At 39.6% G+C, this 17,554-nt stretch overlaps 1 protein-coding gene across 11 annotated transcripts in view; it reads left to right on the top strand.

Moving 5' to 3' along the window:
• FRMD4A (FERM domain containing 4A) overlaps positions 1-17,554 on the top strand; it is a 573,879-nt gene that overhangs the window by 393,763 nt on the left and 162,562 nt on the right. For all 11 annotated transcript variants that reach the window (XM_036908068.2, XM_036908069.2, XM_036908066.2 and 8 more), the window contains exon 2: positions 13,930-13,995. In XM_036908068.2, the coding sequence (XP_036763963.2) occupies positions 13,930-13,995 (66 nt within the window). The remainder of the gene's footprint in view (positions 1-13,929; positions 13,996-17,554) is intronic.

The raw sequence follows: 17,554 nt of genomic DNA, 5'->3' as shown, positions 1-17,554 counted from the left end.
TCTTCCCTGTATGTCTGATAAAATTCCGAGGTAAATCCATCTGGCCCGGGGGTTTTGTTCTTTGGTAGTTTTTTGATTACCGCTTCAATTTCGTTGCTGGTAATTGGTCTGTTTAGATTTTCTGTTTCTTTTTGGGTCAGTCTTGGAAGGTTGTATTTTTCTAGGAAGTTGTCCATTTCTCCTAGGTTTCCCAGCTTGTTAGCATATAGGTTTTCATAGTAGTCTCTAATAATTCTTTGTATTTCTGCGGGATCTGTTGTGATTTTTCCTTTCTTGTTTCTGATACTGTTGATTTGTGTTGACTCTCTTTTCCTCTTAATAAGTCTGGCTAGAGGCTTATCTATTTTGTTTATTTTCTCGAAGAACCAGCTCTTGGTTTCATTGATTTTTGCTATTGTTTTATTCTTCTCAATTTTATTTATTTCTTCTCTGATCTTTATTATGTCCCTCCTTCTGCTGACCTTAGGCCTCATTTGTTCTTCTTTTTCCAATTTTGATAGTTGTGACATTAGACCGTTCATTTGGGATTGCTCTTCCTTTTTTAAATATGCTTGGAGTGCTATATACTTTCCTCTTAAGACTGCTTTTGCTGCGTCCCACAGAAGTTGGGGCTTAGTGTTGTTGTTGTCATTTGTTTCCATATATTGCTGGATCTCCATTTTGATTTGGTCATTGATCCATTGATTATTTAGGAGTGTGTTGTTTAGCCTCCATGTGTTTGTGAGCCTTTTTGCTTTCTTTGAACAGTTTATTTCTAGTTTAATGCCTTTGTGGTCTGAAAAGTTGGTTGGTAGGATTTCAATCTTTTGGAATTTACTGAGGCTCTTTTTGTGTCCTAGTATGTGGTCTATTCTGGAGAATGTTCCATGTGCACTTGAGAAGAACGTGTATCCTGTTGCTTTTGGATGTAGAGTTCTGTAGATGTCTATTAGGTCCATCTGTTCTAGTGTGTTGTTCAGTGCCTCTGTGTCCTTACTTATTTTCTGTCTGGTGGATCTGTCCTTTGGAGTGAGTGGTGTGTTGAAGTCTCCTAGAATGAATGCATTGCATTCTATTTCCTCCTTTAGTTCTGTTAATATTTGTTTCAGGTATGTTGGTGCTCCTGTATTGGGTGCATATATATTTATAATGGTTATATCCTCTTGATGGACTGAGCCCTTTATCATTATGTAATGTCCTTCTTTGTCTTTTTTTACTTTCTTTATTTTGAAGTCTGTTTTGTCTGATACCAGAATTGCAACACCTGCTTTCTTCTCTCTGTTGTTTGCTTGACATATCTTTTTCCATCCCTTGACTTTAAGTCTGTGCGCGTCTTTGGGTTTGAGGTGAGTCTCTTGTAAGCAGCATATGGATGGATCTTGCTTTTTTATCCATTCTATTACTCTGTGTCTTTTGATTGGTGCATTCAGTCCATTTACATTTAGGGTGATTATTGAAAGGTATGAATTTATTGCCATTGCAGGCTTTAAGTTTGTGGTTACCAAAGGTTTAGGGTTAGCTTCTTTACTGTCTTACTGTCTAACTTAACTCGCTTGTTGAGCTATTATAAACACAATCTGATGATTCTTTATTTCTCTCCCTTCTTATTCCTCCTCCTCCCTTCTTCATATGTTGGGTGTTTTGTTGTGTGCTCTTTTTAGGAGTGCTCCCATCTAGAGCAGTCCCTGTAGTATGCCCTGTAGAGGTGGTTTGTGGGAGGCAAATTCCCTCAACTTTTGCTTGTCTGGGAATTGTTTAATCCCTCCTTCATATTTAAATGATATTCGTGCTGGATACAGTAGTCTTGGTTCGAGGCCCTTCTGTTTCATTGCATTAAGTATATCATGCCATTCTCTTCTGGCCTGTAGGGTTTCTGTTGAGAAGTCTGATGATAGCCTGATGGGTTTTCCTTTGTAGGTAACCTTTTTTTTCTCTCTGGCTGCTTGTAATACTTTGTCCTTGTCTTTGATCTTTGCCATTGTAATTATTATGTGTCTTGGTGTTGCCCTCCTTGGATCCCTTGTCATGGGAGTTCTGTGTACCTCTGTGGTCTGAGAGGCCATTTCTTCCCCTAGTTTGGGGAAATTTTCAGCAATTATTTCTTCAAAGACATTTTCTATCCCCTTTTCTCTCTCTACTTCTTCTGGAATGCCTATGATTCTTAAATTATTTCTTTTATATTGATCACTCAGCTCTCTTAAAATTCTTTCATTCCTGGAGATCCTTTTATCTCTCTCTGCATCAGCTTCTCTGCGTTCCTGTTCTCTGTTTTCTAGTCCATTAATGGTCTCTTGCATCTCGTCCATTCTGTTTTGAAGTCCTTCCAGAGCTTGTTTTATTTCTGAATTCTCCTTCCTTAGTTCTTGCATATTTCTCTGCAAGTCCATCAGCATGGTTATGACTTTTGTTTTGAATTCTTTTTCAGGTAGACTGGCTAAATCTATCTCCCCAGATTCCTTCTCAGGGGAAGATGTAGCAGATGCCGAAGCTGTCTGGGTTAGTCTTGTCTGAATCATATTTTTTTGCCTTTTCATGTTGACAGGTGCTATTGACTGTCAGCTGGGAGGGCCAAAATTTTCACTTACTACTGGCCTTTCTTTACTGGGGCAACTGCGACCCCTAGTGGCTTGTGTTGGGTAATTGCGTGTAGAGTGGGTCTTTGTGTCTTGCCTGGCCGGAAGGGAGAAATTTCCCTTTCTGTGGGCGGAATTTGTCTCAGGCTGCTTCTCTGCTTTCGCAGCGCCCGGTGGGGTGATGGATGGGGGGGCTGCTTGACTGTTTGCCTCCGTGAGGGGTCTCAGAGCTGTTGCCCAGGGGGTTAGTGCACCCGGTTTTCCCTGTAATTTCCAGCTGCTGTACTGTGACCTGGGTTGTTTCCGTCAAGCTGTTAAGTCCCTGTCCCTTTAAGACTTTCAAAAAAGCCCCCGCTTTTCTTTGTCACAGGGGCATCAGCTTCAGCACCCGCTCTGAGGTCTACCCCCTGTTCTCCCAGTATCCAGGGCCCCCTGGGCATATACTGTGTCTGCGCTCTGGCCCGGATGGCTGGGGCTGGGTGTTCGGCAGTCCTGGGCTCCGTCTCCCTCCCGCTCTGCCTATTGTTCTCCCGCCGGGAGCTGGGGGGAGGGGCGCTCGCGTCCCGCAGGGCCGGGGCTTGTATCTTACCCCCTTCGCGAGGCGCTGGGTTCTCGCTGGTGTAGCTGCAGTCTGGCCACTGTCCTGCGTCTTCTGGTCTCTCTTTTAGGGCTAGTTGTGTTTGTTGTATTTTCAAAAGTATATATGTTTTTGGGAGGAGATTCCCACTGTCCTACTCACGCCGCCATGTTGGCTCCGCCTCTGATCAAAATATTCTTAAGAAAACGTATTTTCTCATGTGTTGAACTCTGTACCCTGCACCTCTCCATGGAAAGCATCTGGAAATCCTGTCTGAGGGAGTTTGTCATTGCCGACTAGTTAGTTACTGTTTATTTTTTACTAATGCATTTGAGGGTGGAGCCCTCTGCTGCACTCCACCATCAGGAACACTTCAGGCTGTGGTAGGTGGATGCCCTCAAGCACAGATATTTATAAATCCCCCCCTTTTAAGAGTCTGTTCTCCCTGAACCACTTCTGATCACCACTGGCTTCCCATTAACTCTGCCTGCAGGGAGAGAAGGAGACAGACCTTTAATCTTTGGAACTCTCACCTATGGGATGATTGTAATTCTCATTTGTAAATTAATTAATTTTATTTGATATGTTAAAAACATAGACACAGGCACAGACAGCAGAAACGGGCGTGGAGACCGAAAGGCACAAAAGGGCTTTGCTCTTGCGGCAGAACACGGGCTGCTGGCCTGCGAATCCTGCCATTGCCCTAGACCATCTCAAAGGCTGCGCCACCCATGGCAGCTCAGGTTATTAACCCAGAGGCTGCTCCCTGCATGCAGTTGTCTGGCACAGACAGCAGAGACAGGAAAGGCGACCGGCAAGCAGGAAGGGACTTTGTTCTCCCAGCTGACACATGCACCACTCCCCAGCAACCACTCCCATTGCCATGAAAAGGCAGAAGAACCTTGTTCAATCCAAATCCCTCATACACCAGAGAGAGGGCTTGGTGAAACTGAAATCACCAATCTTCCTGAAAAAGAATTCAAAATAAAAGTCATAAGCATGCTGATGGAGTTACAGAGAAATATTCAAGAGCTAAGGGATTAATTCAGGAGGGAGATAACAGAAATGAAACAAACAATGGAAGGATTTAAGAGCAGACTGAATGAGGTGGAAGAGGCTGTTAATGGAATAGAAATCAGAGAACAGGAACACAGAGAAGCTGAGACCGAGAGAGAGAAAAGGATTTCTAGGAATGAAAGAATATTAAGAGAACTGTGTGACCAATCCAAATGGAGCAATATTTGCATTATAGGGGTACCAGAAGAAGAAGAGAGAAAAAGGGATAGAAAGTGTCTTTGAAGAAATAATTGCTGAAAACTTCCCCAATATGGGGAAGGAAATAGTCTCTCACACCATGGAAGTCCACAGATCTCCCAACACAAGGGACCCAAGAAGGACAACACCAAGACATATAATAATTAAAATGGTATAGATCAAAGACAATGACACAATACTAAAAGCACCCAGAGAGACAAAAAAGATCACCTACAAAGGAAAATCCATCAGGATATCATCAGACTTCTCAGCAGAAACATTACAGGCCAGAAGGGATGGCATGATATATTCAATGCAATGAAACAGAAGGGCCTCGAACCAAGAATACTGTATCCAGCAAGATTATCATTTAAATTTGAAGGAGGGATTAAATGAATTCCCAGATAAGCAAAAGCTTAGGTAATTTACCTCCCACAAACCATCTCTACAGTGTATTTGAAAGGGACTGCTCTAGATGGAAGTAAGCCTAAGGCTAAATAGCTGTCACCAGAGAATATAAAACCACAGCAAAGAAAGTAGACCAACCAAATACTAACTAAATGCAAAATAAAATCAGCTATCCACAAAATTAGTCAACAGAAACACAAAGAGTATAGAATAAAACACCTAACATATAAAGAGTGGAGGAGGAAGAAAAAGAAGGGGGAGAAATATAGAATCATCAGACTGTGTTTATAATAGCATAATAAGTGAGTTAAGTTAGATAGTAAAGAAGCTACCCATGAACCTTTGGTAACCAAGAATCCAAAGCCTGAACTGGCAATAAGTACCTATATATCGATAATCACCCTAAATGTAAATGGACTGAATGTACCAATCAAAAGATGCGGAGTAATAGAATGGATAAAAAAGCAAGACCCATCTATTTTCTACCTATAAGAGAGTCACTCCAAACCCAAAGACATAGACAGACTAAAAGTGAAGGGATGGAAAAAGATATTTCATGCAAACAATAGGGAGAAAAAAGCAGGTGTTGCAGTACTTGTATCAGACAAAATAGACTTCAAAACAAAGAAAGTCACAAGAGACAAAGAAGGGCATTACATAATGATAAAGGGGTCGGTCCAACAAGAGGATATAACCATTACAAATATATATGCACCCAACACAGGAGCACCTACATATGTAAAACAAATACTAACAGAATTAAAGAAGGAAATAGAATGCAATGCATTCATTTTAGGAGACTTCAACACACCACTCACTCCAAAGGACAGGTCAACCATGCAGAAAATAAGTAAGGACACAGAAGCACTGAACAACACATTAGAACAGATGGACCTAACAGACATCTACAGACCTCTACACCCAAAAGCAGCAGGATACACATTCTTCTCAAGTGCACGTGAAACATTTTCCAGAATAGACCACATATGAAGCTACAAAAAGAGCCTCAGTAAATTCAAAAAGATTGAAATTGTACCAACCACATTCTCAGATCACAAAGGTATAAAACCAGAAATAAATTGTACAAAGAAAACAAAAAGGCCCACAAACACATGCAGGCTTAACAACATTCTCCTAAATAATCAATGGATCGATGACCAAATTAAAACAAATCAAGCAATATATGGAGATGAATGAAAACAACAGCACAACGCCCCAACGTCTGTGGGATGCAGCGAAGGCAGTTCTAAGAGGAAAGTATATAGCAATTCAGGCCTATTTGAAGAAGGAAGAACAACCCCAAGTAAATAGTCTAAATTCACAATTATTGAAAGTGGAAAAAGAACAGATGAGGCCCAAAGTGAGCAGAAGGAGGGACATAATAAAGACCAGAGAAGAAATAAATAAAAATGAGAAGAATAAAACAATAGAAAAAAAATCAATGAAAACAAGAGCTGGTTCTTTGAGAAAATAAACAAAATAGATAAACCCCTAGCCATACTTATTAGGAAAAAAAGAGAATCTACACACATAAACAGAATCAGAAATGAGAGGGGAAAAATCACAACAGACACCACAGAAATACAAAGAATTATCAGAGAATACTATGAAAATCTATATGCTAACAAACTGGATAACCTAGAGGAAATGGACAACTTTCTAGAAAAATACAACCTTCCAAGGCTGACCCAGTAAGAAACAGAAAATCTAAATGGACCAATTACCAGCAACGAAATTGAATTGGTAATCTGGTAATCAAACAACTACCCAAGAACAAAATCCCCAGACTAGATGGATTCACTGCTGAATTTTATCAGACATTTAGAGAAGACCTAATACACATTCTCCTTAAAGTTTTCCAAAAAAATAGAAGAGGAGGGAATACTTCCAAACTCATTCTATGAAGCCAGCATCACTCTAATACCAAAACCAGGCAAAGACACCACAAAAAAAGAAAACTACAGACCAATATCTCTGATGAACATAGATGCAAAAATACTCAACAAAATATTACCAAACTGAATTCAAAAATACATCAAGAGGATCATACATCATGATCAAGTGGGATTCATCCCAGGCATGCAAGGACGGTACAACATTTGAAAATCCATCAACATCATCTACCACATCAACAAAAAGATGGACAAAAACCGCATGATCATCTCCATAGATGCTGAAAAAGCATTCGACAAAATTCAACATCCATTCATGATAAAAACTCTCAACAAAATGGGTATACAGAGCAAGTACCTCAACATAATAAAGGCCATATATGACAAACCCACAGCCAACATCATACTTAACAGCAAGAAGCTGAAAGCTTTTCACCTGAGATCGGGAACAAGACAAGGATGCCCACTCTCCTCGCTTTTATTCAACATAGTACTGGAGGTCCTAGCCATGGCAATCAGACAAAACAAAGAAATACAAGGCATCCAGATTGGTAAAGAAGAAGTCAAACTGTCACTATTTTCAGATGACATGATATTGTACCAAAATAAAACCCATGATAAAAAATCCTAAAGACTCCATTCCAAAACTACTCGAATATCTGAATTCAGCAAAGTTGCAGGATACAAAATTAATACACAGAAATCTGTTTCTTTCCTATACACTAACAATGAACTAACAGAAAGAGAAATCAGGAAAAGAATTCCATTCACAACTGCATCAAAAAGAATAAAATACCTAGGAATAAACCTAACCAAGAAAGTGAAAGAACTACACCCTGAAAACTATAAGAAACTCTTAAGAGAAATTAAAGAGGACACTAACAAATGGAAACTCATTCCATGCCCTTGGCTAGGAAGAATTAATATTGTCAAAATGGCCATCCTGCCTAAAGCAATCTACAGATTCAATGCAATTCCTATCAAAATACCAACAACATTCCTCAACGTACTGGAACAAATAGTTTTAAAATTCATATGGAACCACAAAAGACCCCGAATAGCCAAAGCAATCCTGATAAGGAAGAATAAAGCAGGGAGGATCTTGCTTTCCAACTTCAAGATCTGCTACAAAGCCACAGTAATCAAGACAATTTGGTACTGACACAAGAACAGAGCCACAGACCAGTGGAACAGAATAGAGTCCAGATATTAACCCAAACATATACTGTCAATTAATATATGATAAAGGAGCCATGAACATACAATGGGGAAATGACAGCCTCTTTAACAGCTGGTGTTGGCAAAACTGGACAGCTACATGTAAGAGAATGAAACTGGATCATTGTCTAACCCCATACACAAAAAAATTCGAAATGGATCAAAGACCTGAATGTAAGTCATGAAACCATAAAACTCTTAGAAAAAAACATAGGCAAAAATCTCTTGGACATAAACATGAGCAACTTCTTCATGAAAATATCTCCCCGGGCAAGGGAAAGACAAGCAAAAATGAACAAGTGGGACTGTATCAAGCTGAAAACCTTCTGTACAGCAAAGGACACCATCAATAGAACAAAAAGGTATCCTACAGTATAGGAAAATATATTCATAAATGACATATCCGATAAGGGGTTGACATCCAAAATATCCAAAGAGCTCATGCATCTCAACAAACAAAAAGCAAATGATCCAATTAAAAAATGGGCAGAGGATCTGAACAGACACTTCTCCAAAGAAGAAATTCAGATGGCCAATAGGCACATGAAAAGATGCTCCACATTGCTAATCATCATGAAAATGCAAATTAAAACCACAATAAGATATCACCTCACACCAGTTAGGATGGCCACCATCCAAAAGACAAATACAACAAATGTTGGTGAGGATGTGGAGAAAGGTAAACCTCCTACATTGCTGGTGGGAATGTAAATTAGTTCAACCATTGTGGAAAGCAGTATGGAGGTTTCTCAAAAAATTAAAAATAGAAATAACATTTGACCCAGGAATTCCACTCCTAGGAATTTACCCTAAGAATGCAGCAGCCCAGTTTGAAAAAGACATATGCACCCCTATGTTTATCGCAGCACTATTTACAATAGCCAAGAAATGGAGGCAACCTAAATGCCCATCAGTTGATGAATGGATAAAGAAGATGTGGTACATATACACAATGGAATATTATTCAGCCATAAGAAGAAAACAAATGCTACCATTTGCAACAACATGGATGGAGCTAGAGGGTATTATGCTCAGTGAAATAAGCCAGGCGGAAAAAGACAAGTATCAAATGATTTCACTCATCTGTGAAGTATAAGAACAAAGCGAACACTGAAGGAACAAAACAGCAGCAGACTCACAGAACCCAAGGATGGACTAATGGACTAACAGTTACCAAAGGGAAAGGGACTGGGGACGATGGGTGGGAAGGGAGGGATAATGGGGAAAAGGGGCATTACAATTAGCACACATAATGTAGTATGGGGTGGGGCGCATGGGGAATACAGTATAACACAGAGGAGATAAGTAGTGATTATATAGCATGTTACTATGCTGATGGACAGTGACTGCAATGGAGTATGTGGTGGGGACTTGATAATGGGGGGAATCTAGTAACCACAATGTTGTTCATGTGATTGTGTATTAATGATACGAAAATTAAAAAAGAAACATAGGCACGATCTAAAATGAAGTTACTGAGAAAGAAGCTTCTCCAGACCTCTTTCCTACAAATGACCTGAAACTCTGTCATTCATTTTCCTATTTTCTAGCTAAGGTTTCTTTTTTACATCTTTTAACTGAAAAAAGAAAGAAAAAAACAACATGTTAATTAATATTTGGGTATAGTGGAGGGGAACCACCCAGAAGCCTACTACTCTAGCACATCACCTATTTTATTTTTGCCTCCCAGTTCCTATCCATATGCATGACAGTTTTATTGGCTGCCTTTATAGTACACATATCATTTCATATTGTACTACGCTGAGTTAAGCTAGTATCATTAATGTGTTTTCATGTTTATGCCAACCCTCCATGATCCAGCATATATCTTAACAGCAAAGCTGGGTAAATGACACAGACACCTCACTTTGAAAATAACACTTTACTATATGCCCTTTAGAATCATAGTGCCATTGGCAGGCTTCTGCTTGGTATAGAGTCGTACTGTAGCAAAAGACTATTTCTGTTGGCGTGCTAGCCAGCTGACATCTACAAGCAGCCTTTTTCTCCAAAAGGATTTCCTTTGAGGGTAATGCCAACACTCCAATTGTGCCCAAGCCACTGAAAATGAAAACAAGGAAAGCAGTATTATTTTACAATTGTTAGCATTCAAAAGAAAATTTCAGTATGCCTGGCAAGCCAGACACGGCTACAGATGTCCACTCTTTCTTTGCACACACCCAGAATAGGAAACCTTTTTTAATGTAATGAGAATTTTTTTTTTCCAGAAGAAAATGAGAACTTAAGGGTAAACATTTAGGTATGGGTATGAACTCAGTGATGCTTCACACTCTGTGTGCTTTGAAATATTTTGAGAAAATGATACACTACCTCATTATTGCTGCAATTAAGACTTCATTTGATACAATAATATCTTTCAGATACCAATTTTCCTGTGTGTTTATATTCTTTACCTTTTAAAATAAAATGAAGCTCAAAACTTCATTTTTTTAAGATGCTAAGGATGAGAAGAATTTCTTAAAAAGTCTCCCCTGCCCCCACACTTCAGAGAATTTTCTCAAACCTAAAAATGTTTTTAGAGGAATTTCAAAAAAATATGCTTGATGGTTGTATATGCACTTTCCTTCCTAGAATTTTCACTCTATTAACCTTAGGTTCTTTCTAATAAGAACTGAATTGCTGCATATCTAAAATTTTTTATCCAAACGCCAGTCCAGTTGCTATCAACGATGGAAATGGATATTTTTGGTGGGTGTTTTATTTGATGTTGAATGAATCATTTATATGTTTTGGTATGGCAGCACATATTTTAGTCTAATTTAAAATTGTAGTGGCTCGCATGGAAGTTAGATCAGGGAATGATTGAAATAACTGTGGTGGATTTTTTTTCCCCAGAAAAATCCAAAATGTTTAATTTGTAAAAATTTTTTCTTCTTTCTTCAAGATATAATTGACTAAAACATTACAGTGTATTAGTTTCAGGCATACAATACAGCATGATGATTAGATATTTGTATGTATTTAGAAGTAATAACTGCAGTAAGTCTAGTTACTCTCTGTCACCACACAGATACCACTTTTTTTTCTCATAAGAGCTTTTAAGATCTCTTAGCAACTTTCAAATATACAACAGTATTGTTAACCATAGTCACCTTGCTGTGCATGACAGTCCCATGAATTATTGTATTTTTGATCCCCTTCACCCATTTTTCCCACCCACATCTTCCCCATGCCCGCTTCTGACAGCTACAGCCTGTTCTCTGTGTTTGTGAATTTGGTTTTGGTGGGTTTTGTTTTTGTTTTGTTTTTTAGATTTTACGTATAAGTAAGATACAGTGTATGTCTTTCTCCAAGTTAGTATAAGGTCCTCATGGCCCATGCATGTAACATATTAGAAATGGCAGGATTTCTTTCTTTTTATGGCTGAATAATATTCTGTGGTAAACATATACCACACCTTCTTTATCCATTCCTCTGTCAGTGGCCCCATAGGTTGTTTCCCTGTCTTGTCTTTTATAAATAATGCTGCTGTGAACATGGGGTGCATACATCCTTTCAAGTTAACGCTTTCATTCCCTTTGGATAAATACCCAGAAGTGGAATTGCTGGATCATATTGTAGTTCTATTTTGAGGAGCCTTCATACTGTTTTCCATAGTGTCTACACCAGTTTACATTCCCACTGATAGTACAAAAGGGCCCCCTTTTCTCCACATCCTCACCAACACTTAACTCTTGTCTTTTTGATAATAACCATTCTGACTGGCATGCAGTGGTAAATCGAGTCCAATAAAGTGGAATTATTGTGATTCTGATTTGGATTTCCCTGATGATTAGTGATATAGAGCATACTTGCAAGTACCTGTTGACCATCTGTATGTCATCTTTGGGAAAATGTCTATTCAGAGCCTCTGCCCATTTTTAATTATATTGTTTGGTTTTGTTGCTGTGGAATTGTATGAGTTCTTTATATATTTTGGATATTAACCCTTCATCTGGTATATGATTTGCAAATATTTTCTCCCAATCAATAGATTGCCTTTTCATTTTGTTGGTGATTTCCTTTGCTGTGCAGAAGCTTTTTATTATGATTTAGTCATAGTAAAAGTCATTTGTTTATTTCTTGAAGCTGATAGATGCCTACTATGTACAAGGTTGATGGATTCTAATGGGACTTGAGCCCCTTGCTAAGGCAATTAACACCAGAAGCTAAAAGTTCAAAGAGTGAGTAAGATTTTTGCATAGGCCTCTTTCATATCCATAGCTGCCTGCTTTGGCTTTCGTGTACAAAATGGCAAACCTTTGGACTGAAGTTTTTCCTTAATTTTTACTGTATTTCAAACAACAATTGTTAGAGTACTTATGAGTATGTGACACTTTTCTTGATGATTTTTCTCAATCTGGGCACTGCTGAGTCATTATAACTCAGACGCCTGAGAGTTTTGATTCTAGCCCTGTTCAAGCAGGACATGCTGTTTTGGCTAAGACCCCACAACTAGGGAAGCCTGACTTGATGGAAGTAAAATGGGTTGGTTTCTTTTGAGGAAGGAGTACAAGCATTTTCTCATAGGACTTCATGACAGCTTTGGACATGCTGGTGAATAGAAAATAATCCCTGTTGAACTAGAAGACAGGAGGCTAGCTTCCCCATCTTTCTTGGAGAAAGTGCTCACGAGAAGGCACTCAGATGGCTTTGCAGTGAGGTAAGGCCAGGCCCTGCCCATGTGCATCTTTCTTCTCGATCTGCAGGAAGTGGCAGGGAGCTGGGGAAAAAGAAGGTGGGTTCAGTGGGGCTACAAAGGAATATAACAGTGAGAGGGCCAGAAGGAACTTTATGGGGCTTCCAGTCCAGACATGGTTTTGAAGTCAGCTCCTACCTGCTTGTAGGGGCCAGTTGTTCCATTTTAGGAATTTTATGTGCCAGTTACAGTAAGACATAGCCATTGTTAAAACTATGTTATATAAACTTAAGAGTTAAAGAAATTATATTAAAAGCAAAAATAATAAATACCCCAAATCCATGGTTTCCTAATTATTTTGCTATACCATCATCCACACTCTTGAGGTTTTTAATGTCTGTTGTATCTGTGGGAAGTGCTGTCAGTGTTGTCGTGATGGTAGTTTGAAACTCAGACACCGTGAAGATGTGTGGAGTGCATCAGGACAATTTTTGGTCAGAGTGTGGCCAACTGACATGTATGAGAAGCCTAGTTCTTGAGGAGATTTCCTTTGAGGGCAATGCCGGGGCTACAGCAAATGCTACAAATGAAGGCTTTCTCCTTCCAGAAAGACAATTTTTAATCACTCACCAGCACCCTACTCATTTCTACATATGAGACTGGGGTACAGAGATGGACAGAAGCTTGTCCAAAATCTTGCAGCCATTACCCAGTGGGGCCAAGACCTGACTGGGGTCTCCCAGTGCCTGACTAGGTGCTCGTTCTGTTGAGTTGCACAGAGGTGTTAGTAGTGAAACGTACAAGGGCTAGGGCTCAGGTTTAGCTCTGAGCAGTTGTAGGCTGCCTCTATCATAGGGGAAAATACTGTGGAGACTAGGTCATCAATGAGGGGGTGGGGGTGATTGACACGGAGACCCAGTGCAGGTGCCAGAAAGTGGTCGTCTGCTCCCTGGTGATTATTTAGGGAGACAAGTCAAGAGATGGCAGAGACCGCGATACTGAACTCTGTCCCTAATGCATGGTGATAAAATTATTGAATGAAAAGATGACTAAAGCATGAATATCAGGTATCACCACTTGATACTATGTCTTATATATGTTTGCTGGTTTATTTTACATCTCTCTGATAAGAATCCATGAGGGTAGGGACCTGTTTTGTGTCCTGTTGTACACACAGCTCTCAGAGTTGTACCTGGCACATAGAAAGTGCTCAATAAATAGTTTTGAATGAATGAATGTACAATTCTGCCACTTGTTGGCATTATATAGCCCCAATTCCCAGAAGTCTTGCCCAGAGGAATATGTCTGGTGGAGTCCAGCATAGGGGACCCTCTAACCATTTGTCGGATTATGAGATGCTCAATGACTATCATTTGTCTTTCTTCTTAGATGACGGAGGGCCGTCGATGTCAAGTACATCTTCTTGATGACAGGAAGCTGGAACTCCTAGTACAGGTAAATGACTTTTGGCCAACATTCTAAGTTTCTTCTGAGATTGATTAAGCTGAGGAGTGGGGGAGAATATAAACATTTTAAATCTCTATTATAATCTATGAGAGAAGGACTAGGACACACTGTGGTATTTATGTGTGTGTGAGTGCTATTTTTGTTCATTCTGTTTCCTTGTACACCACGTCTAAGGCATTCAAAGCCAGATGTATATCTAACCTATTGTTGCAAATCTCTAGAAAAGGAAATTCCACAACTGCCATTAGCTATTCTTTCTGCTTGGAAGAAGTTAACTATAATACAACATAAATAACTCTAACTCTTCCTGCAACTTAAACTGATTTAGGCACCTTCCTTGCCCAGAGAGAATTGGAAGCAGTTCATTACTTTCAAGCTTTCACGGGTATAAGGAAAGAGAAGCAATGTCTTGGCTCTGTCTTCCCTCCAAGGACTGAGTAACTCCCTTGCCCCAGCCCATGTGTCAATATTGCCATTACCATTGAACATCTATCTGTGTGTCAGTTGACACACAGGAAATCAACCACTCTATCCCCAAAGTAAGAATACATTAGTGTCAGAGAAGTCAGCAGTACTTAGAGTTATAGATCCTACTCTTGCACAGCTTACTCCTGAAAAAAATCATTTTACTTAGAGTCCTAATGAATGATGAAATTTCCAAACTTGACTTAATTCCAAATCTGTTGTATGACTCCAAGTCTTATATTTCCTTGATATTCTCAAATATCTATCAGATTCTTAGGCAGTGCCCCTCTTCATTCATACATTCTGCCATGAAGAAGTTAAAAGTCATCAGTAGGTTGAAATGATGCTGACAGGCTCATCCACTGGAGGAAACGATCTGCTTCAGTCGAGAGATTCACATAGAAATACTCTCATCTCATGTTCCCTTGTACATACCATTTGCATTTGAAAATATTCAATTTGCTAACTTAAAAAGTCAATGCTTTTAATAAGGCATTAAAAATGCAGTGAAGGAAACAGAAAATAGGGAAAAGCTCATGATCTGAGCATATTAATTCAACTGCTATTCTTATTTGAACAGGTTTCTTTCCAGCATTTTTCGTATTTATATTTCTTACATGGTTGTGATCATAATGTGTTTAATTCTATTTGATTTTTCTACCTAACTTCGTGTTTCACTGGCATTTTCAAAATTACAATAAATTGTCATCTTTGTTAATAGCTTCATAAATTCCAGAAGTGGATATACTATTATTATTTAATCATGCTCCCATTTGCACACATTTAAGGTTTGGGTTTTTTTGGTTTTTGTTTTTTCCTTTTATAATATACCAGTAAATGCTGTGATTAATGTATCCATGTGTACGGAGTTCTCCCATGTTTTGGCTTATGTCCTTATTAGGCTAGATTCCAAGACTTAGAGGCTTACTAAGAGTCAAATGTGTGGTTTGGATTGGGTGGGGGCGAGATCCTTCAACTAGCAAAGTTGCTAATGAAGCATTTGGAGCTTTCAATTGCAAAGAATCAGTATGAAGAGTTTATAGGTGAGCTGTCTGGTATGTTTGAGATGCTTTTTTTTTTTCTATCAATGTGAGAGGGCTTGGAAAGCAGGCACCCTCTGAACTGGTAAATGGGACCTCATGTAGCAGTGAAGTTATGGCCTGCCAGCCAGCCTGTCCTCAGAAAATGGGAAGGGGGACATCCGAAGTGGACTTGAGTCAGAAAAGATTTTTAATTCCAGATGCCCATAGTTTTGGAACAGTCGTCCTCAACCTTCCAGGAAAATGTTGAATCAGGACAAAGAAGAGAAGCTCATGCTCTTCCCATCCCTTTACAGAACACCCTTCATGTTCTTCCATCACCTAGAATGCTCTCCCTCCCACGCTGACACCTGCACCCGCCCCTCCCCCCTCCCCCCCACTCCCCTGCCCGTGGTTACCTCATTCATCACAACTCATTGTCCTTGCTGGTTACTCAGCGTTTCCCAGAGCCGCCAGCAGTTTGAGGGCTGGGTCTGTGTCGCGATCACTGCAGGTCCCTAGCACCCAGCCCAGTGCCCGGCCCGCGTCACTGAAGAAATCCTTGTTGAGTGAAAGAGTGCGAATCCTAAGAACCTTGCCATTACTTCTCCAAAGGACTTAATGCAGTAGAACCAATTGCTCAGCAGGGGATTTAGTTTCACATAAAAACTGTAGATAAAAAATGGAATTATTCTAAGCTCCCTCCTGCCTTACTGTGGAGTAGACTTCAGCAAAACTTGGAGAAACAAGGTTAAAACTACAGGACAAACACCAGCGTACATGTATGATTTCTCTTTCTCCTCTGCAAAGTTCTGTTATCCAGGATTATATTCTTTTGACAGAAACCTTTCTGAAGGGAATCCCTATTCTCAAGCTCATTTGGCCCATCTGTAGAGTTTTTATAGCATAAAATATATTGACCCCATAATCCTCTTTTTGGTATGTGAAGTTCATAGAGTGATAACCTTTCAGATTCATTTATACTCCAGTTACCAAAGTGTATTAAGTGCAGAAGGCTTTGTTGGCATTGTTGTTAGCACCAATTTCAGAATAAGTAGTAAGTCTTAGACCAAGAAATGCCTTTCCCAATCCTTTGATCTGGAGTTCCAAAAATGGGGGCCAGCACAGGAGAGGGTGGATGCCCTACATTTGCCTGACAGAGTTTGCAAGGTGAAGAAGTAGGTTTGGAGGAAATGTTTATATGCCAGAGAAGTTAATGGGTTCATACAAGGGTGACTGACTGAAGGACATAGTAAGTAGTGGCAGAGGTGGGAGGTCTAGTGTTTCAGCCACTTTAGTATAAGAGACTCATCAAAGGCTACACCTCAGATATTCAGAAGCAGGAAAACTTTGACAGCACAAATGTTAGAAGAGTCAGATGACTTGGAATCAATAACTAACAAGAATTGCTTTCCACCAGCAAGATGCTGGCCACTGGACAACCACACAGATCATTTCCTCCATTGAGGGTGTAGACCTGGGCACTGTGATGGTAGCATTTCCCTTCTCTGAGTTACAGAGCAGAATGGCCATAATCCCAACGTGTAATGATTTCTTATAAAGCCCTCAAAATGACTAAGTGGAATCTGTGCTACTAAATCCTGATTACCCTGAGTAAATCCCATGTTACCCATTTGGGGAAAAGGGCAAAAGTCAAGAATACATATACTATAATTTAATATTTGAAAGGCTCATCCCTAAATCCAAAGGCACATCCTAGACACCCACAACATAGCCATGTGGTTCCTTAATTCCCTAAATTCCACCTAAGAATGGTTGGAATAATGATGTGAGCATTCAGTAACAAATTATGCCTTCAACCTTGGTTGTTGATGTGTGGCAAGCTGTCCAGAGGTGGACACTGTCATTTACTCTTTCTCTCAAAACAACCAATTAGAAATGTGCTCAAAAATCCTGTGTCAAAACAAGAGAGGCTGCCACCACATACGTCTCTCAATCAGCCTCCTCCTGATGTTACTGTAGTCGGTAAGAGGGTGGCCCTGAATGTTTTGTATTAAACTAAACTTCTCAAGTCTTCTTCATATGGTTATTCCTTTAAAATG

The sequence above is a fragment of the Manis pentadactyla genome, chromosome 3 (assembly GCF_030020395.1).
Source record: "Manis pentadactyla isolate mManPen7 chromosome 3, mManPen7.hap1, whole genome shotgun sequence".
Taxonomy (NCBI): domain Eukaryota; kingdom Metazoa; phylum Chordata; class Mammalia; order Pholidota; family Manidae; genus Manis; species Manis pentadactyla.
Note: the sequence above shows the minus strand (reverse complement) of the source record. Positions and strands in the feature narration are given on the sequence as shown.